Raw genomic sequence first — 22530 nt, forward strand, 5'->3', positions numbered from 1 at the left:
CCATGCAGTGTCATGTGTCTTGCTCACACTCTCTCCATCTACAGGAGAAGTCGACTCACAACAGCAGGGAGAGGTCCCAGACCAGGGGTGAAGTGGCCCACAATAGGCCCCTCACTCACATTGAGGAGTATGCCATCGTGCTGACTAGTAAGGGTCTGGATCATGCCTGCGGTGACGGTGGGGTCAGTGGTGAATACCCAGGTGAGGATCCTGCACCACATCATCTCAACACAAATGTGAATGTTCTCTCTCCTGCTTTTGATTCTGCTGCCATGCACTAATTGTCTCCATTTTGGTTCACAGGGAGCTCTGCCAAGTGACTGACACCCTCCGCCAGCCAGTCCCTCAGCTCCATCCATGTCCTCACCTCCAGCCAAGAGGACTCTACCTCCTTTGAGGAGCTGGAAATAAGCAGCCTGGAAGACATGTCACAGCGCTGCCCTTTGCCGGTGCAGAGGCACACACCTCGGTGGGATCTAGACCTGGGCAGGTTCATGTTCACAATCCGGTGGTCACCACATGGACACATGTCCGCAGCAGGAGGAGACAGGTTCAGCTGAGCTCCTATGCACTTGGAGGACTGCTGGGGAAGAGGCAACTGTGAGGTCTGAATCAGATGACGAGCCTCTGGATTCGGACTTCCAACTCATCATGGAGAGTCAGAAGGTGTGGGAACATCATGCAGAGCTGTTGGAAGCTCTCAGAGTGGCATGAGTCGGAGGAGTGTGTCCGCCGGCTCTCTGATGAAGTGGTGCCCACATGGAGGTCTCCATGGGGAGGTAGCCATGGGCGTGTTCCTGCAGTGGCATCACAAGAGGGAAACAGGGCACCTCGACATCCCTTCAGGTGCTCCTTCCCTCAAGGAGTCAGGCCGGGGCCCCTGGGCACCTGAAGGGAGGAGGAGTGGCAGCTGGGCACCCCTGGGTCATCCACTCAGGAATCTCAGAGGCTGTCCTCTCCCTCTGAGTGCCCTTTGCCTGTGGCCCCCTCAACCTCATCCTCTGTCACTGCAGAGGGAGCAACTGGCCCACAGGAAGGCAGCCAAAGCAGGCCAGGGCCCCCAAGGCCTTGGCTCTCCAGAGGACCCACCCCAAGGTCATCAGAGGCAACAGGGCCAACCATTGCACAGGCTGTCTCCACCCCTGCTGTGTTTTCAGGGCAGCACCTAGAAGTCTAAGGTGTTCAAAAGTTAAGCAATTCCAATCACAGTTGGTTGCACATATGAACATATTTTGTTGCTTTACAATCTGAAAATATATTCACTTTCACTGAATAATGTGTAATGTTGTCTTTCAGATTCATTGACAGGATTCGCGAGTTCTCCCCCTGCATTTGCCCGCTTCCCCCCGGCCTATCCCCCTTCTTCCTGGACTCCTGCCCCACCTTAGTCCTTCCCACCTCTGGACTCCTTCCCACCTTTCCAGACTCTTTCCTCTCTCCAGACTCCTTCCCCTACACCTTCCTTTCCCCCTTACACCTACCTCCCAGTTGCTCTCTTCTCTCCACCTTACATCCTCCTCCCCTGTACTCCCCCTTCCCAACCTCACCCTCCTCGACACCTTTGTTCCCCTCTTCCCAATCTCAATGCCCCCAAAACTTTAGTTCCCCCCCTCCTAAGCTCAAACCCCCCAACATACCTCCCTCTCCCAGTCAAACCTAGACCTCCCTCTCCAACCACCCTGGTGTATCTTCTTCTCCCAAACGCAGCTGGAGCTTCCTCTCCACCCCCTCAATGATCATCCGTTGTGAGCAGAACCTCAATGGTGACTTTCCATTTCCCGTGAGCTGCTTCGCAGCAGAGCCTTGTCCATGAGAATCTACCCAGCATGTCATGGACGTTCCTCCAGGGCCCCATTGCTGTCAGGCTCCAGCATCTTCTGCTCCTTGGATGTCCGCGACATCAACAAAGCCCTGATGGTAGGTCTCAATATCTGCACGTCACATCAAGATGTGTTCTTTACTGGCGTGTTTTCCTGCCGACATGCTCGGCACATAATCCAGCGTGGTTGGGGGGGTGGGGTGCGGGTATGATTCCAGCGAGCTGGGCTTAAAATAATATGCGGATGTATTACAATGAGGTTCCTGTGTCCAATGGCTGGAAACGCGGCCCGTCATTGACGAGCTGAGCAGATGATTGCAAACTGATTTCAGGATGTCGTGAAACTGATTTTTGGCCTTCTCACTACATTGTCCGCTCTCGCTGCCAAACATGCCTGACACCAACGGGCATGAACAATTCCGTCCTTAGTGTAAGGTGCTAGTTTTTTTTTGCAAGAACTATTAAAATTATGCAAAACAAATTCAGGGACAACACTTAATAATTGTGATGGATACTTGACGTTTCTCCATTTTGCTGTTCTGAATATTAACTTTTGGAGGGCAGTTGGTCCATTAAAATAGAAGTCAAATTAAGCCAATTTTGGATATTCCAGTGATATTGAAAACAGAAACGAACAATGCTTGTCTGTCAGTTTGCAATATTTGAATTGGATGGGAAAATCCTGATTGTGTTTGAAATAGTGTAGAAATATTATGATATTATTCAAAGGGTTAAGTCTATTATGCCTGTGTGACTTTGAAAGCACAATGTCTAGAGCTTAGGAGTTCGCCAGCAAAACCAGCTGGAACCAGAAAGTGTGCAGCTAAGGGAGTATTGACTTTTGCCTTCTAACTAAATATCATGTGACTGGCCATGGCAACAATGCTGCTATTTTTATGAAAAAATAAAGGCAGTAAATAGTAGTCAGCCTTCTGTAAATTGGCAGGCTGCAGTTATTGGTTTCACTGGCTGCTTTTATTGGAAAAAATATATATACTTAGGTAGATTTTGTGCTGATTTTTTAATGCAGTTTCCAAAAACAAAATCACCTGCAACTTTCAGCCTAGTAGCCCATTGCCTTTATTTGAAATGTTTTATTTTGGTCATTAAATTCCAGCTGTAATTTATATTCAAAATTTGCTTTGACTTCTTGCTTGTTTTAAAATAATTACAGTCAATGTTGATCAAATTGCATCCATTCCATTATTGATTGTGCAAAAAGCAATTGACAGTGCAGAATTGGCAATAGCATCCTGTTTTCCTGAATGCATTTTATTTAATGTCTTTATAGAGTTTGGATTAATAAAAATGTTCAGCTTTAAACAAAAAGTAGAATCCCAGTGGTTGCAAGCATGAGTTCACAACCTATGCACATCCTAATTCCAACGTCATAAAAAGCAACTCCTTGGAAAGTCGACTTCATCCTCTGCCCCACCCAATGCCAGGGAAACAAGCATAAGGCTCTGTATCACTCTCTATATTAGACTAATAAGACCAGGCATACATCTCAAGCTTAAATGCCTAAAACAAAATGATAAGGGTTCATGAAGATACAGCATTATTGCAGAATTTACTGCACATAATGACCACTGAGCCTATGCTAGTGCTCTCTCTCTAACTTGAGCTTCCTTAATCTAATTTCGCTGCCTGTTCCCATGATGTTTTTATGTCCTTCCCTTATAAATACTTATGCAGTATTCTCTTTCAAATGGTACTACACTTCTATGCAGTTTGAATAGTTGACCTGCTACCAAAAAACACCTTTCCAACTCACCCCACAACATCCTTGGTGACCTAACATATACATCACGAGCATGATACTATGCCTTTCATCCCATTGACTTCTGGAAATCAAATTGACTCAAAATGGATGCACAATTCCTAGATATATAGGGAGGAAGGATGTCAGGGTACCTACTCCAGGCATCTGAAAGTACTGCCCTACAGCAAGTCACTGGGAGGTGCGTTAGTTGAGTCTGCCACAAATTTCATTCCCTCCTTGCACAAAAATACATGAGCTTAAAGGCCATTCACAAAAAAAAAACTGGGCTAAGATATTCATGATAAATGATAAGAAACAGCATTATCTTTTTTCTCTAATCCCATCAAACCATATGGAATCAGTGGAGTTATGAACTGGAAGCCATGTCCATATTGGCCACTTAGATGACAGCCGAAACATGTAAACATGGAAATTCTAATTCTCACTTGCCTCTGCTACTAGAATGATCAAAAACAGCTCATGAAATGGTTCACTTAAATTTTGAAGTTCAGTTTTAAATTGCACTGTGGCATTTGACAAGCAGTTTCCAGATGTGAAACACCACCCCATTGCCACAAAGCATACAATATAACCGGACATAATTGCCAGTCACATTTTTGGATTTTGCACTCGGTATTTTCTCAGGTTCAGATGCACTGACCATGCTCGTAAGTGCCCCCCTCATTCCTTACAATCTACAGTGTGCCTAAACCTACCCAATATCTAGCTGAACAATAGTGAGTCCCAGGGATTGTACATCTCTGTACATTAGCTACAGAAATGATTTATTCTCTCTAGAAAGTGGACTGGATATACATTCTTAACACATTGTCACTCAGGCCAGGATTTTCCGTACCCGCTGGCATTGGGCGTGTTCAGTGGCATGAGCAACAATATGGTGCAATTGGTTTCACGTTGATGTGAAACCAGTTTGCGATCATCCACTCTGCTGGCCGATGGCCGGCTGCTTTCTCTGCAATCAGACATCGAGAACTTCATTGTAATACATCAGCATATCATTATAAGGCCAGCCCACTGAAGTCAATCCCTTTCCTGCTGGATCATCCTCCCACGTCGGCAGGAAAACACGCTGATGTGTTTCACAGCAGCACATAGCGACATGCACCTGGCGGCTGCGCTTCGATTGGGACTTCAAGGTTTGTTTGCCTACCTTGCTTAGGTCAGCACTCACACTCATCAGCTCCAAGCTTCACAGACAGCACCACATCACTTTTATGAGGGCTCACGGCAGGTCTCCACCTACCAAATCAGGCATGCGTAGGCGGCTTTTCAATGGCTGCACAGCTAGGGCTTGCTTGGGGAAGGGAGAGAAGTGGCCTCAAGCAAGGGAAGAGGCTGCAGGACGAGGGCTGTACTGGAGAAGGGGGTATCCCAGGGTGTGTGTGGGGGGCACATGCTGATCTTTGCAAGTGGCCTTAAGACGGTGAGGGCAGAGGAGGCAGTCTCCACAGGAGCTAAGGCGAGATGGACTTGTGAGGATATGTGTGTGAGAATGGGTGGTGCTGTCCCATGAGCTGGCAGTGAGTGAGATGCCAGTGAATGTGTGATGGGCTCGAATGTGTGAGTTTAGAGTGATGAGATGGTTGCCATACCCTGGCTGCACGGATGCGATCATTCACCCTCTATCTGCATTTAATGATGAACCTCTTCTGTGCAGCATTGGCACTGATTACCACTGGCATTGCTTCCCAAGCCTGGTTCATCACGCCGCTGCCCGCATGGAATGTGGCCAGAAATGAGGGTAGAGGATATTGCGGCAAACCTCCATGGCATCCAAAAGATGTTCCAGTGATGCATCACTAAACCTTGGGCTGCAGTCTTTTCATAGACATGCTGCAGTCCTGGGCTGGAAGCACTGAGCTGTGTGCGTGCGGCTGAACTTTAAATACGGTGCCTGGCGTGATGAAGCGGCGAGGTGATGGCGTGGCAGGTGAATGAGAGCCCGCCTGCCATGGAAATGGTGTGTTTCCCGGGAATGCATTACTAATGCGGCGGGTTTGGGATGATTCGGCGTGAAAGCCCGCATTGCGGCTGGCAGGTAAAACATCGTTTTACACACCTGCTGCCGCACTTAGTGCAAATCTGGGATGATCACCCCTCAGGCATTTGAACCAACAAATGGTTTCCTTTACATCAAGTATATTCTATTGAACAGTAAGTCCTGTACTTCACTACCTTCTTCAGTACATAAAAAATCCAAATGACAAGACACTAACTTTCTCTCTAAATATAACAGAGGTCAATCTTAACTAGTTGTGCAGACCCAACCTTAACAACACAGCTCTTTCACTGCTGGGCTGCAAAGCCAACACTGACTACAGACACCTCAGAGCACACAGAGCTATGATAATAACTCTTCTGAGCTATACTGAAATAAAAGGCAATGCATGCATGACTGCTTCTCTCATACCACCAACAGCTATTCACAGGAATCTGCATTTCTCTTATTAATAACCAATAAATAACCAATATTGGGCAATGACAAGGCAATCTGTGATTAACTGTGATATCCCTGGCCATTCATACAATTCACACCTCAGGCATCCTATTGTGCTTGCCTCAGCAACATGCCTTGTTCAATGCACTGCAGTCAACCTGTCTGGTCTCTTGTGTTGATGCTTTGTCTTTGCAAAATACCCTCTGTAACCTTAAGTTTTAACTCCTTATGTGCTATTTCTTGTGATAGAAAACAAGACCTAAGATTCAACATGGATAAGAATCATTGCCATTTCTCCATTCTAATTAATTTCCATAAAATTGTTCAAAAAGGTTTGATAAATTAGCTTTTTAAACTGATTTAAATGACATTCTCTCTTCTCTTTGCTTCAGTATAACTTTTGCAAGGAATTATTGCTGATTCTATGCAACCACTGATATTATAACGCCTTTGCTTCAACAGATTGTTGCTGCGTAATTTGTAATAAAAATATTTACATATATTGACAATTTCATGAAGTTATCATAAATCTTTTTCCGAGTTTCAGGAAAACTGTGTAGTATATAGAAAAAGTGATTTCTAAGTACTAAAACAAGGTCAAAACCAGCTCAGCAGTTTCTCACAGTTAAGGAAGTCAGCCAGTTACCCTTACTTGTACATGGAGTTCCATGATGTTCATATTCTATGTCTGAATCAATTTTATTAATTAACCAATTATTGGCCTGAGGTGGACTGGTTCACCTCTGTTATTAATGGATTTTATGGAAATTTTAGCAAAACCACTAGCAAGACCACAACTGGAATATTGGTGTACAGTTTTGGGGTTGGTATTATATGAAAGATATTAAGGCAAGACCAAGGGTACACTGCACATTCACTAGGAAGATGTCTGTTAAGAGGAAATACAAATAAAAAAGACATGAAAAATCAGGCCTTTTATGCATTAGAGCTAGTTAGATTTTTCCTCACTAAAAGGGAATTATAATTGTCAAATCTGTAGGGAACAAAGGAAATGTCTGAGGTATGAGGTGATATTACAAGTGGAAGCAAGTGGCACTTATGATGAATGTGCTAAAAGATCAGGATCTTAGCTCGGGTGTGTCTGTGTGTGTCTCTCTGTGTGTGAGTGTGTGTCTCTGTGTGTGTGTGTGTGTGTGTCTGTGTGTCTGTGTGTCTGTGTGTCTGTGTGTGTGTGTGTGTGTGTGTGTGTGTGTGTGTGTGGCTGAGGTCTTTGGTCTTCCCAAAGTTTGACTGAAGGAAGTAAAGGCTCATCCAAAATTGGATGTCAGAGAGTCTAACAGCACAGAAACAGTGGAGAGGTGGATAGAGGTGAGGGAGAAGTAGAGCTGGGTGCTGTCAGGCTATGTAAAAGCTGACTCTGCATTTGTCAATGATGTTGTCAATGGGGCAGCATATAGATGAGGGAGAAGATGGGTCAAGAATAGATCTTTGGGAGGTTCCAAAAATAACTGTGTGGAGGCGGGAGGAAATGGAGATCCATAGGCTATAATCAGATAGATGAATGGGACCAAATGAGGGCAGTGTCAGCAATATTTAACTGCTGATCTCATACCCTTTGAAAATTAAGTACAAATTTTCAGATGGGCAAGACATAAGATGATTTAAAATAAAAAGAAAAGAAACATTAAATAAAGTGGATAAAACCCCTGGTCTGGTCAGTTTGTATCTGCGCATTTTAATACAATGTAGAGAAGAGATAGCGGAGCCACCAGTACGCATATGTAATAATTTGATGGAAAAAGATGTAGTGCCAGAGGACTGGTGGATAGCTAATATTATACCTATATTTAGAACATATTTGGGGAACTATAGGCTAGTTGGCTTGACAGTGGTAGGAAAGAAAATAGAAAAATCATAAAAACATCTAGGGAAGAATGGTACGCTCGGCATGCAGGTGTGCACCCGACAAGCCTGAGTGTAAAATGACACGCGATGATGGGCGTGTGTCCCAACATCATTGCGGAGTCTCGTGATATTTTGTTTGGCGGGCGTACACTGAAGTTGGCTGCTTGCCACCGATAATTAAAAAGCCTATTAAGGCCATTAACAACCTAATTAAATTCAAACTTATGCTGCCCTTCCCAACCTAACGGTTGGTGGGCAGGCGAAAAGGCCAAGCAGCCTTTACATTTTTAGGAAACCTCATCCACGAGTGGGAAGAGGTTTTCTAAAGCAAATAAGCATTAAATAAGAACACTATTTTTGAATTAAAAACATGTCCCAGCTCATGTGACAGAGTCACATGAGGGGACATGTTTTATTAAATTTTTATTCTCTTCAATTTTTTTTGCGCAGCGCTTCAATCTCCCTGAGACATGCGAACTATATGCCAGGCCTGGTTCTCCCTTCTCCCCCACCCGCACAGGCAGCGCTCAACGCTGTTGCTCACGATTCACGCAGGGAGGGGTCTTAATTGGCCTGCCCGTGTGAAATCGTGGTGCGTAGCCAATCACGGGCAGCAGTCGACTTCCTGACCGCCTCCTCCCACCCCTGCCAAGGGCAAAATCCTTCCCCTAGAAACCAAAAATATAACAATTAATAGTTAATACGGATTTCAAAAGGGAAAATCTTGTTTGTCCAACCATTGAATTCTTTGAAGAGTAACAGAGAGTAGACAACGGTAATGTGGTGGATACAATATAGCTAGATATCCAAAAGGCACTCAATGAGGTACCACACAATAGATTAATGAGTATGGTGTCGTGCCAGTAAGGATATCATATTCCAACTTTCAAGATACAGACTTTAGTCAATGTGGACTTTTTGAAATTGATTTTAAAAAGTGGACAAGGTGCATCAAAGATGGCCACCAAAGGTCAGGTTACCTTCTGTGATTTCTGCTCAGACAAAGCATTAACTCATGCCTGAAAATGCTTCCGGAAAGTTATTAAAGTGTAAATGACCACGGGTAGGATGCCCTCCCTTAAATAGGAATGTTGGCAACAAAACCACCTGTAGAATTTACAACCTCACTGTTTGTGCATTTACCAAAATTGAAAATCAATAGCCCACAGACAATGTGTCTGTGAGCTTGATCCTTAACAAGGAGAGGTGCACACATAAAACCAGTTTATCACAAGCAGGTGTGAACGGCCACCATTAAAACACCATTGTATAGCCAAGGCTAACTGCAAATCATTTACATCGACGATGGAAGTATTGATCATGTAGTCACGTTATCAAAACTGACTTCAGATAACAAATCTTGTTGCTCCAAGAACCAGGTAGAAACATGTGAATCTGGAAACTATCCTCCAACCAGACGAACAAAACCCTGCCTAACAACCAGTCAACACAAGCAGTGCAAGGGAGATAATTTGTTTTCACTTGTAAATAATTGCCTCTACAGAAACTCAGCCATAACCTCATCTGGATATCCAAAAGCTTCCAATTTCCAATCAACTGCAAAGAACCATGAAAAGGAACCCATTCAGGCCTGCAACACGTGCATCTCCAAGGACTATTTAACCACATAGTTTGCTCCCTGTTATTTGGTTACTAACCTAGCTGCATGTTTCATTCTCTAGAATCCACCTCTATTTCTGTGTATCTGTCTGTGTGTGTGAGTGAGTATGTGTTTTTCATTGTGTTTACATTTCAGATTTGTGTGTGAATAAACTTCATCTTTTCTTCAAGTTTAATCTTACCCGAAGACCAGCTTCTTGTCTATTACTAAAAGTCACAACACTCAAAAGATTTTAAAACACTCGTTGTAAACACAGATTTTGTAGTGGACAACTGAGAAGGTAAGGAGAAAGGGGAAAAGTTATCCCACTATCTCTCGTCTATCCGTTAACAATAGTCAGGGTATGCCGAGTCCAGGGGCAGGTACAGCATGGATAGATAGCTGGCTACACAAAAGAAATAAGAGAGTAAGGGTACTATTAAGCTATTAAGAGTTGCAGAAGGTGGGAAGTGGATTTCTACAGGGACCAGTGAACCAATTGGATAAATTGGCCTGCTTCTGTGTTGTATATTCTGTGTAATTCTATATAATTTTCTCCCTTCTTTCAGGTCTCCCCAAGTGATTCAACCATTCTTGGCTAAACAGTAGAATCAGCACCTCACTTTGACAAACCAGCTGAGGTTAGCTGATAGTCCTGTAAATTCTTCAGCTACCACACTGAGAGACAGAAAGGCTCTGTGAAAACAGGTCATCTCATTCTGTAATGCTTTACAAAACTAAGATATTTTTAAGCAGTATTCAGTTACTTCCTCTTCGCCATTTAAAAGATATGACTTTATGGACATTAAGCCTGTGCCACAGACTTTTACGAAGTGTGCCCAGAATTGAATGTTCTGAAGAAATAGTCTGTACAGAAGCTAGAGTGAAATATTCCCATGGTGATTATTACTGTAAAATGTTAAAGTATCACATTTATTATGGATAATTCTGATAGCCAAGAAATTGTATGCATGCATCAGCATTTCTATACAACCGGAGTAAACGGGTATAACACAATGGGTTTCTATGACAAGGTTGAAATCACATTTGGACCTGGTATTTGTTTATAGCAAACTGCACAAATTTTGCAAGATAATACACCAAAATAATAAAACCAGAGCAATACTGATGAAACCATCACTAATACTACAGTGCATTTCCAACATCTTTCCAACATGATTTTACCTGGTTCTGAGAACAGATGCGAAGAGCAAATAACGTAAACGTTCCCACGTGTGGTACTGTGTCTGAACTTAAAACTGATTCCTTATGGCAACTTTGTGTGCTCAGCATATTTAAAATGCCTAAGGATAATGCATACTCTGGTTTGAGAGACACTAAGACCAGAAAAAGCACTGGAATTCACTATGTGAGTTTACGAGAGATTCATGCAAAGTACGATCAGATATGGAAAAGCTACTGAGGATTTTTTTCCAATTTTTGTTTACTCCTGTAGTCCAATCGAAACAGCTATCACAGATATGTGTGTCCACTGTGGGTTGAGGTAATCAGGGTAAATGGATGGAGCGAGTTCCTATGAGTATCAGCCTGCTTGCAGTTCTATGGCACAGGAGCTCTTTAATAATATTTGATGTCAATTTGAGGAAAGAAAAGTGATCTTTTCATTCCAGAAGTACTAAGAGTGGTTTCAGCAAAGTTACTTCAGTAGGCTCTTTTTTAAAAAATTCAGTCACATACTCCTCTGCTGAAGCTATCATTTCACTTGTGGAGGTCAAGGCCTGATGTCAGCACATCTGTCCAAATTTTTTTTTAACAATGGAAGTTAAAAGATTTTATTAACCTCAAGACAATATACGAATACACTGCAGAGTGCAACAAGGTAATTTGGGCAGGCTTATCAAGTCACACTCATTTAGAGTCAGATTCACTCAGTTTGCCTTAGAAAGGTCACTTCTTTTGATGAATCTTACTTTTACACATAAACGCACCTCCAGATGTTTAAATGGGGTTAAGCCTCGCTGTGCTTATTTTTAATCTCTTACATCACATTCTCCATTTATCGACAGCTCTGTACTTAGGTCTGTGATCCCCTAGACATTGAAAACCTGGCATTGACAGTGTTATCATGAGCTAGTCAATAGCAGGCACTAAGTGAAGGAGACAAGGTGCTTCCCCATTGGAAAAGGAATTTTAAAAATAGCAGGAGAATCATACCAAGCTGATCATGCACGTTTCCTACCAATTGGCTCAGTAGCAACAGATATGAGGTACTGTGCAAAACGGCTTTATGCCTGGAGAAGATTTTCAACCAACTGTCAGTCTGTAAATATTGCATGGTATGGATGGAGCAAGGGCTGATGTGGGAGTTTGTGGGGTGGGGTGGGAACGGTTGTACAAAGGAAGATGAAGATCAGGGGAGTGAAAGGGAAATAGAAACTTTAAAAAAAATTTACCATGTTCATCATGAAGTTACTAATGACTGCCCTCCCATTCAAAATGACCAAAACACCTGCCTACTCATTTCAGACTGAACATTTTCTGATAAACAAATAAAAATGAAAGTTCTAAGTTGACATTGGCATATTTGACTAGTCAACATTGGAAAACACATCTTTTCTTTAACGTTACTAAACTAATTTATTTTTCATAAATTGATCCAATTGACGTGGATGTGGTATCATGAGTGTGTATTGAGCTCAATTACAAATTACCAAACTAAAAATAACTCTGAAAGGTAACATTCAGAAAAGAAAATGTCAGTATTTCGGCCATTTGATCAGAACTGAAAAGCTCCAGAGATCACTTCTAGAGAGAAGAGTGGAGAGCAGCAGAAAGAGGGGTCAGCCTAGGCCTAGTTGGATGCTGGACATCACAGAGTGGTTGCAGACAAACTGCAGTGGATGTGCAAGGATGGTGCAAGACAGATCCTGATGATCAACTTGGAGTAGCTCCAAGCAGCAGCTGCTGCTGCTGCTTCCTGAAAGTCACAATGAAGAGGCCCTTTTACGTGATAAAAAAGGTTGATTTTATTTTGCCTGACCAACAATTCCTTTATTTTGGATGTTCTGTGTGGACTTATGCTGCTAATTTTACTCAGTTCTATTCAAAGACTTGCTTGGGAACTTGAATTTCTTGAAATAGAAAACCCTCAATTCTTATTCAATGAAGAGGAAGGTGAAATCATGAAAGAGACTACATTGGAAATTCCTAGATTCAGGAAGCAAAAAGGCACATCTTCATAGGCAAGGCCTATAGACCAAGAAAATCTTGGTCCAGATTTCATTGGCTGTGGCAAAGCAGCGGCACTCACCACTATGGCATGGATTACCCAATCCCAGCGTCAATTTAAATCTGACCTCGAGTCAAGGGAATTTCCAGGGCTTGGATTTTTCATATGGTGGGTGGGCTGGGCGGGGGCGGGCGCAGAGCCGATTGCCGCCTGTGATTGGCTTTGTGCCGCCATTTTATGCGGATGGGCCAATTAAGGCTCAGTGGTCCCTGTGCGGATGGTGGGGGGGGGCGATGGAGGAGAGCCGGGGCCTGCACTCTTTCGCGCATGCGTGCAACAGGGCACAGCAATCTCCCTGAGGCACGGAGCTGCCTTGGGGAGATTGAATAGATAATAAACCATTTTAATAAATGAAGTAAAAATTTATTTAAACATGTCCCCAAATGTGACTGTGTCATTGCCCCCGCACGCCGACCGGAAGATTCAGCCCCAGGTGTCCAGATAGAGTGATCTCATCAAACAGGGTAAGCAGCCAATCACATTGAAGTATTCCACAGAGATTAAACCAGGAAGTAAAATGCACTGAGTGTCTCATTTTCATATTCATAATTTTAGAGAGTGAGATAATAGAGAAATTTGACATTTTATAAATGTAAAATTAGCTTTCCAGAGCCAGAGAAGTTGCTCGACAATAATTATGAACTTAGTACACTGTTTAAAAACCAGTTACGCTTCAGTCAACAACATTGTCAAGGGCAAGATTTTATGTCCCGTGGTTGGGTGCACACCCGACCCGATCGGGAGTAAAATAGAGCGCGGTATTTCAGTTGGTGGGCGTGCGCAAGAGTCAGCAGTGCACCCGTGACAATTAAGCGGCCTATTAGGGCTATTAAACTAGCAAATAATTTCTGCCCATCCAGCCTTACGGCTGGCGGGCGGGCGAAAAGGCCAGATGGGCGGGATGAGGTTTCCAAAAGTAATTAATCAAAAATAAACATTTTTAAACATCATTTTTAATATGTCCCTGAAAATGTGACTGAGTCACATGTTGGGACACGTTTCCGTTATATTTAAAATCTTTATATTTCATTGTAAAATTCTTCAGCTCCCAGAGGCAGCTCCCTGCCTTCAGGGAGCTTTCAGTGTGTGCTCCCTCATGAACGTGCAGACTTTAACGCTCGTGCTCCTCCCACTCCCCCCTGCCCTGGCAGCGCTGAGGTTCTTGGCGTGTGTCGAACACCGGCTGGCCGTTAATTGGCCAGCCAGCATGAAATCACAGTTGAGCCCGATCGCGGTTGGTGGTGCGTTTCGTGGCCGCTCCCGGGCCCCCCACCGCAAGGAAAATCTTGCCCCAAGTGTTTTTACAGCAAGACTAATGATGTAAAAGAGCTAAGCTCTCAGCAGTTCAATCATTTCTACTTGATTGCAGTCTGGGAGAACTTCTACAGCACACCCTTTGGAGAATCACTGACAGCAATGTCTAGATTTCCACATTTAACTCTGCATGTGCAGACTCCAGAAGTTACATAAGTTTCAGAATAGTAATGATGACGAACACTGACATTCATTACGACAGCAAAATGTGGGCCCTTATTTAGTCTTTACCCATCATCAGTGCCACACAAAGCTGTGCTTACCACTGAAAGCTACTAAGGAGGTATCTCAACTGCTGAACAAAAACCTAGTGCCCACTCTGCCAGTCAAGATCACCTCTGCTCTGATTTTTTTGTCACTGTATCCTTCATCACTTTTGCTACATTCATCAAGCAGCTGCTCATCAAGAGGATTAGTGGTGCTCCATCTAGAACGACTTCACAATTTAAATCCTTCCAAATGGAAACAGACTAAAACAAAAAGAGATCGAGGTCTACAGACTGCCAGGGTTTCCATAAGTGCCATAAGCGAGGGGACATGGGCTGAATTTAATGCAGCCTGTTGCAGCAGGAACCATTGGAGGAGTTGGGGGGACCTCACTATCAGGCACAGTTTATCCGATCTAGGTACCTGGCATTAGGTGGCCACTGAAAGCCACATTTCCAGCCCTGCCTCTGACCTCTCCTGGCTGCCCCTCTGCTGCAACCCACATCCCGTGACCCCCATCCTGCCTTCTCTCACCTATGACCTGGGGTCGCTGTGTGATCCTGGGCCTCGGATGGGTGTGGTGGATCAGCAGCCATCGCTCCTACTGGCGTGGTGGCATGAGGGGCTGCCAGCCTCTGATTAGCCAGCCACACTCTGTGGGTTAGACTTCCACCACTTGAGACCTCAATTGTGGGAAAGGCCTGACTGCGGTCACTTAAGTGCCTGAAGGGTAATTGATTCTGTTAGGCCTCTCCCACAGAGCTAACCGGGGAAAGGGGGTGGGGGAGGGGGGTGGTTCCCTACTGGCTTTTTGAATGGTGGGTGAGACCCTGTCTGCCCAGCAAAATCCCGGCCCAAATGCGGCACTGAAATCCCCATTTGAGAACACCCTCAATTTTATGAGCGGGCACGGCTTTCATTCTATTAACTTGAACCTAGTCAACCACTTCATGACTCATGATAACGTATCCAGATGGTTGATTGGTAGGGCTATCCCCTGTGGTTGGGACTGATGCCACAATCTGTAAGAAAACATTCAGTCAGGCCAGAAAAACTGTCACCACTGTCTCCACATGAGAACAATACTTCTTAATTATAGCTTTTCTGAAGCCGGATTCCCTGAAATCTTTACAGCTGTGCTCTTTATTTGAGTGCAGTTACTTATCCACCCTCCGTGGTGGAATGGTTTCTCCTTCTCTTTCACGTCCCAATTTTCATTACGGTATTCCACCATGTGTTGCTGTGCCTTCAGCTGTCAAGGGCCTCAGCTCTGGAATTCCCTCCCCAAATCTCACCACCTCTCACCTCTCTTTCAAAGATGCTCCTTAGAACCTAGCTCCTTAGCGATGCCTTTGGGCATCTGCCCTCATATCTCCTTATGTGGTTTGATGTCAAATTTTGTTTGATAATGCTCCTGTGAAGCACCTTGGATCATTTTATTATGTTACAGGTGGCATATCAGTGCAAATGGTTGTTAAAACTGGTTGTTGATATACTGGTTCCCTTAGCGCAATTATTTGCTTTAGCCTGCAACTTTCTCTGACATCCTGCTATGACCTTTGCTCTCCCCTCCCTAAAGACTTCTAACTCTCCTCCTTTAATCTTCCTTTCTCTGCTCTACTTTCCTTTCTTCATTTAGATAGCCTCTCCTCTGCCCCAGCTCACTCTACCTTTCACCTCCTGAAACAGCCTTCTCAGTAAATCTTCTCTCGTTGCCTTTTTTATCACCTTTACCCTTGCAGTCCTATGTTGGACCTGATCCAATCATTTTTCACCTTTAATCATCCTAGTCTTGAATGCTGCATTTAGTCCTGACACCCCATGTGCAATGCCACAAGAATCGGCGAGTAATTTGTTAAAAATCTGACATCTACGGCACTGCCTACAAAATGTTACTCTTTTTTATACTAGAAATTGCCAGTATAAACATGGAGCATTGTTCTTAGACACCCCCGAACGAGGTTCAGGCAGTGTACTCCAGTCTATACTTCAGAGAATCGCTTTGATCCAACCATCTCTACTTCACTGCTTTCCAAATGGCATATATTTTGCTATAAATGACAATATATCAAGTGAAATATTTCACAATAATAAAGCCAGAATATATGACTTTATAATAGTGACTGAATTTTGTTCCTTTATGATGGTCTTAATAGCCAGCTACCCTTAATCTTGCTCTTTCTTAAGATTGGTAGGAGAAAATGAGTAGCCCCTGTTAAACTTGAGCTGGCAGCCGTTTTAATTGATTGCTGTATGCAGCAAGCACTATTCACAGTGTTCACTGGCTGAACACTGATATTTCGAATGTCTAGCACTATTTAAAGACACCCTGCCTACCACCATGTGCTGGAATACATGGTGGGAGTCATTTTTGACTTGAATATGTGCTGTCAAAGGATGAAGAATAGTTGAATATGGTAGACAGCATTCATCAAGATATTTTGTTAATGCACTGGAGACCTTAATGGAAGAGGTGGAATGGAGAAGTAATGTTCTATATCCACAGGGGGCAGGAGGCTCTCCAGACATGTGCTCAGGAGACAATGGGAAGAAACAGCAGTTGGGGTCAATGCCAGGTGTGTTGTTCCACTAACATCCATGCAGTACAAGAAGTAGTTTAATGATCTTAAATGAGTTGTCAGTGTGAGTGACTTAATCTTCAAACTGCAACATTAGCCTCATCCACTGCACAATTCAATATACCTCATACTCACTTGCCAACAATGCCCATCAATCAGCACTGCTAAAAGCCTCACACTCACAACTCACACTCGCAGCTATTCAACCACGACAGCCACATCTCTCAAATGTATTGCACAATACTGACTAACACAATTCCCTGTTTTTTATAGGCGAAAATGGTGCTTAATAGGAGGAAGCAGGAATGAATTGGAAGTATGCCTGCATATTTTAACACCGATGGAGGGGAGAATGCTGTCCGTCATGGGAAAGGGCATTACTGAAGTATTGGCCACTAGTGGCACCGAGCAATTGATGATGAGCAAATCCACATAGCTAATCCTCCCTCTCTCACCCTACTTCTTCCTCATCCATCTAAAGGGATGCATGTAATGTATTTTCTTCTTACTTTCTCTTCTCTCCTCATGAAAACCAAGCAATAACCATTGTTCATATCAGATATCCAAGTCAAGAACTAGAGCCTGCTCAGTTAGTTGGGAAAGAAGAAGACAGTGAAATTGAAGACACCAGTCACTTAATCTTACACTTGCAGCCACCTGTTCAGATACTAAGTTACAGGCTAGGAGAGCCTTCTCCTAGCAAGGTCTTCACGTAGCAAGGCACCAGGCCCAAGTGAACAGGAATCAGGGTGGTGGGGAAAGGATTGCGCAGACACCCTTCCCCACCCTGGCACCCTAGAGTTTCACACTGATTGACGTCCTAATCAGCCTTCTCTGCACGCTGCTGGTAGTATCCAGGTATGCGCGCGCAAACCTCTTTATCAAGATGATGCAGCTTCCTGCCAGAAGCATGAACACCATTTTCAGGCATTAGGAGGCAGATTAATGTTGAAAAGTGTTGGGCATAATTTGGTGGGTCTTAAGGTATTTGTATTCTTAGGTAGTTCAAAAGTAACTATTTATTACCTACTGGAAACTATGTAGGTATATATGTAGGTACAGTAAATGTCCAAGGTAATACCTGTCTCCATTCTTCTACACAAGGCTCTGTCCACAAATTACTGTTTGGCAGTACTGTACTCAGTCCAACATTAACATTTTACATGCCAGATCCTTATACTATACCTCTCCCAAGTCTTTATCAGCATATTTACAAGTTACACCAGTTTTGAGGAGATTCAGGGCAATGCAGGCATCTCTATTCAAGAGAGATAAAGACTGTTTACAGATGACGTACATCAGCTCAAAGATTTGTTTGCCGCCATACCTGAATGGCTTCAGAATCATGCGTATGGAAGTCACATTCCTCTGGATGCATAAAGTGTCGTGTCTGTTGTTCACAGCCAGAGGTCTCTCAGCGATAAATCTTTTCAACAATGGCTGCCTGGATCGACTGATTGGAGTCTTCCCTGCTTCAGCATTATGTTCTCAGGTCTTGGCAGTGTCACATCCCAGCTTTCGCTGTGTTTTAAAAGCTGTCTACTCAGTTGTGATTAATTTTTAATTAATTTTTTCTCTCTCTTTGTTTGGAGCGAGCTCGGCTGCCATGTGTTCAGGTGTCAAATGGGGAATCAGGTTTCTCAGACTACAATTTAAATATCAACTCTGACCACTGCAGTATTTAACTTTTTTCAGGACTCGTGTTCTACAGGAATTTTACTTTTTTAGCTCATCCCGAATAGGGATGTTGACTCTGCACATTCTGGGTATTGAAGCTGGACTTTCACAGGGTTTAATGGAGTCTTCTACTGCAGTGAGGAATTTAAAATTCTTGTCTTCAGTTTCTAAGCCTTTCTTTAGAGTTTTTTCTCTGGTGATTTCCTTCAACCCCTTCACTTCTTGGGCTTTTTTTCAGCTCAGAATGCTTCTTTGATTTTCCTTCAGCTTTCCAGGGTCTTAGTTTTCTTCTGTAGTCTCTGTGAGGTTTTGAGTTGTTCCATTTGCTGCTACTATGTTATAAGGTGTTGGCCATAGTTGGTAGAATATTAAGGTATTCTTAGTCTTAGGTGTTTCAACAGTAATTATTTATTACAGAAACTATATACATAGATACAGTAAAGGTCCAAGCTAGGAGCAGTCTCCATGCTTGCTTCTACACACGGCTCTGTCCAACACTGAACCCTAGGTACAATTCACGTGTTCTCTTACATCACTGTGTGGACGGTTGCTGTACTCAGTCCCACATCAACCCTTTATGTGCCAGACTGTTACACTACAATTAATATCTAAAAAGCAGGTGCTATAGAACCCACTTTCTCCAAATTTCACCCTTAAAAAATGTCACAGGAGACTGAATAATAATGTAAAACTAAATTATTATATAGAAAGGACAGAATCTATGATTTTAAAATTTGAAATGAATTCCACCTGCGTGCATGGGTCTAATTATCCCCTTTCCACTAACTATACTTTATCTGAGGACTACCCTTAGCCACAACTCCCAAGGTAAAGTAAACTTCTGCATGAAAATACACATAAATCATGCGCATGAGAAAACGTAGAGCCTGCAGAGGTAAGCCTCAGTGTAGGTTAGCACTAATTAGATTTTTCCTTTTTACCAGCATGTGCAATGCACTCTATGTGAAACAGAAGTAGATTAATGTACACTTGAGTAAAATCATTAAAAAGTCAGTAATGTTATGATCTACAACCAACATTTCAACAATTACTGTTGTGCTAAGAGCTCTTGCCTTGCAATGTTTTGTCTCTGATGGTTAAACTAAAATGGGATTAAAAGATGTACTTACTGCCCACATACCAACCAGCCTTCTAGTAACAAATGGGTCAAAATTCCAATAGGTAAATGGAAGGAATGTGATGTAAAAGATCTCCTGACCCAGTGCAGCAGCGAATCGGAACAAATAGTAGAAAAAGTAGTTCTTCACCATGTATCCTGGCTTTTCCTGTAAAAATGTAAAACTTCATGAACCCTTGATCCTCAATTCCTTTTTGAAGCAGTTGAATTTTTCCTTCTCCCACACTCAGTAGATGCTTCTTATATTTTTATGATTATGCAAACAACTAACAGTATTTGGTCCAATCAGTTCAGCTTTCCCTTTGCCAAGAGGTAATGCAACCATAAAAAATACTTAAAGAAATTAAATTAGCTTATGGAAAGCCAATGCAAATTAAATATAAAATAAATGTTGTTGTTTGAGATGCTTGTGTTGATACAATCATTGTGATTCCTTCTGTCCCTATGTGTTGAGGTTTAATATAGCTTTAGTCTTTCGATGGGTTTTTGAGGCTTGAAAGACTTACTTGGTGAGAAGAATTAATTTGAATCTGCTTTTGTGTGTTTCAAAATATTTTTGTTAAAGTAACATAAAATGTTAAAATATGATCATTTTACTTCATTCATTGGAACCAATTGGAAATATTTTTTTATTGCAAGGGGCTTCAAAAAAGTTCTTGTGAGAAATTAAAGGATGAACTGCAACTGTAGTACATTGACCAAGAAATTCCTAGGAGCTACTTCCACTGCGCTGTCATACCCTCACCAGAAGCACAGCAGAAACTCTGTACATAGGAGCATAAAAAGGGTTTCTGCCACAGTTTCGATGCAGCAACACTGGAAACACAGGAGCAACTCTGCGGAATTTCTGACCAATGTACTCATAGCCACTCAATACTAATATGCTGCCTATTAGACTTGGTAGTATGCTGCATTATTTTATAACATCACTGGTATAAATTACAATAACACTGTGTTATCAGTGTGTCATTGTATCATTGCTTTTTTACCTGATTCATTATAAGGTACTAACAGCACAGAAACAGACCGTTTGATCCAACAGGTCCATGCCAGTGTTTATGCTACACTTGAGCCTCTTCCCACCCTTTGTCATCCAACCCCATCAATATATCCCCTGTTCCTTTCTCCCTCATCCAATTATCTAGTTTCCCCTTAAATGTATCTATGCTACTCGCCTCAACTATTACTTTTGGCAGTGAGTTCCACATTCTAATTACCCTGGGCAAAGAAGTTCTTCCTGAATTCCCTATATATGGGATATATTAGTGGTTATCTTACACTTATAGCCCTTAGTTCTGGTTTCTTATGAGAATGAAAACTTCATCTCTACGTTAATGCTATCAAAATTTTTCACCATCTTAAAGATAGAAGACATCGATCAGGTCACCTCCCAGTCTTCTCTTCCCTAAAGAACGGTGCCCCAGCCTATTCAATCCTTCCTGACAGGTTTAAACCTCTCAGTTCTGGCATCATCCTAGTAAATTTTTTGTGCTTTCTCAAGTGCCTCTATATCTTTTATATAATAGGGAGACCAGAACTCCAAGTTTAGTCTAACCAAGGTCCTGCACAAGTTTAACCTAAGTTCTCTGCCTTTTCAATTCTATCCCTTTAGAAATGAACGCAATGGTGTTGCCGTTATTAATGGCCTTATTAATCTGCTTCGCAGATGTGTACCTGTACTCACAGATCTTTCTGTTTCTTATGCCTTTTGGACAATTTTTTCCCCAGCAATATGTGGTCTACCATTCTTCCTACCAAAATGTATCACTTTAGCTATATTGATGTTAATTTTCCATTTACATGCCCACTCTGCAAGTTTATTAATTTCCTGCTGAATTTTGTTGTAGTCTTCCCCTATATTAACTATAGTCCTCAAATAAATGAATTAACGGCATAAATAGAGGTTAATGAGTATGGTGTTATAGCCATTAAGGAGATGTGGTTACAGGAAAATCAAAGCTGGGAACTAAATATTCAGGGGTATGTACTGTTTGAAAGGACAGGCAGAAAGGAAAGGGTGGTGGGGTAGCTCTGCTATTACGAGATGGAATAAGTATGATAGCAAGAAAGGATCTTGGATTGGAATATGTAGAATCCATATGGGTGGAAGTGAGAAATAACAAGACGACACTAGTGGGAGCAGTCTAGAGGCCTCCGAACAATAGCTGTACTGTAGGAGAGAGAATAAATCAGGAGATAATAAGGGCATGTAAAAAAAAGGTGATACTTTAATCGTGGGTGACTTTAGTTTTCATGTAGATTGGGAAAATCAAATTGGCAAGGTAGCCTCAAGCAAGAATTCATAGAGTGTATTCAGGACAGTTTCCTAGAGCAAAATGTTGTGGATCCAACCAAGGATCAGGCTATTTTGGATCTGGTAATGTGTAATGAGGCAGGTTTAATAAATGATCTGAGTAAAAGATACTCTAGGAAATGGTGACCATAGTATGGTAGAATTTAGCATTCAGTTTGAGTGTGAGAAACTTGGGTCAGAAACAACTGTGCTAAACTTAAATAAGGGTAATTACAAAGGAATGAAGGCAGAATTGGCTGGAGTGGACTGGGATGGGATTTTAGCAGAAAAAATGGTTGATGAACAATGGCAGATGTTTAAGAAAATAGTTCATGACTTACAACAAAGAAATGTCTCAGTGAGGAAGAATGATTCAAGGAAGGGAATAAACCAACTATGGTTCACCAAGGAAGTTAACGATAGTATTGAATTAAGAGAAAAGATATACAATGTGGCAAAGATTAATGGTAAACCAGAGAGTTGGGAAAGTTTTAAAAAACTAACAAAAGATGGCCAAAAAAAAAGAGGGAGAAAATAAACATTGAGGGGAAACTAGCATGTAATATA

At 42.5% G+C, this 22530-nt stretch overlaps 1 protein-coding gene across 5 annotated transcripts in view; it reads right to left on the bottom strand.

The window, feature by feature from the left end:
- Positions 1–22530, bottom strand: part of sgpp2 (sphingosine-1-phosphate phosphatase 2) — a 59688-nt gene that overhangs the window by 25212 nt on the left and 11946 nt on the right. For 3 of the 5 annotated variants that reach the window (XM_041181096.1, XM_041181094.1, XM_041181091.1), the window contains exon 2: positions 19663–19818. The exons of the other annotated variants lie outside the window; for them this stretch is intronic. In XM_041181096.1, the coding sequence (XP_041037030.1) occupies positions 19663–19818 (156 nt within the window). The remainder of the gene's footprint in view (positions 1–19662; positions 19819–22530) is intronic. 5 annotated transcript variants of the gene reach the window in all.

The sequence above is a fragment of the Carcharodon carcharias genome, chromosome 2 (assembly GCF_017639515.1).
Source record: "Carcharodon carcharias isolate sCarCar2 chromosome 2, sCarCar2.pri, whole genome shotgun sequence".
In the NCBI taxonomy this organism is placed as follows: Eukaryota; Metazoa; Chordata; class Chondrichthyes; order Lamniformes; family Lamnidae; genus Carcharodon; species Carcharodon carcharias.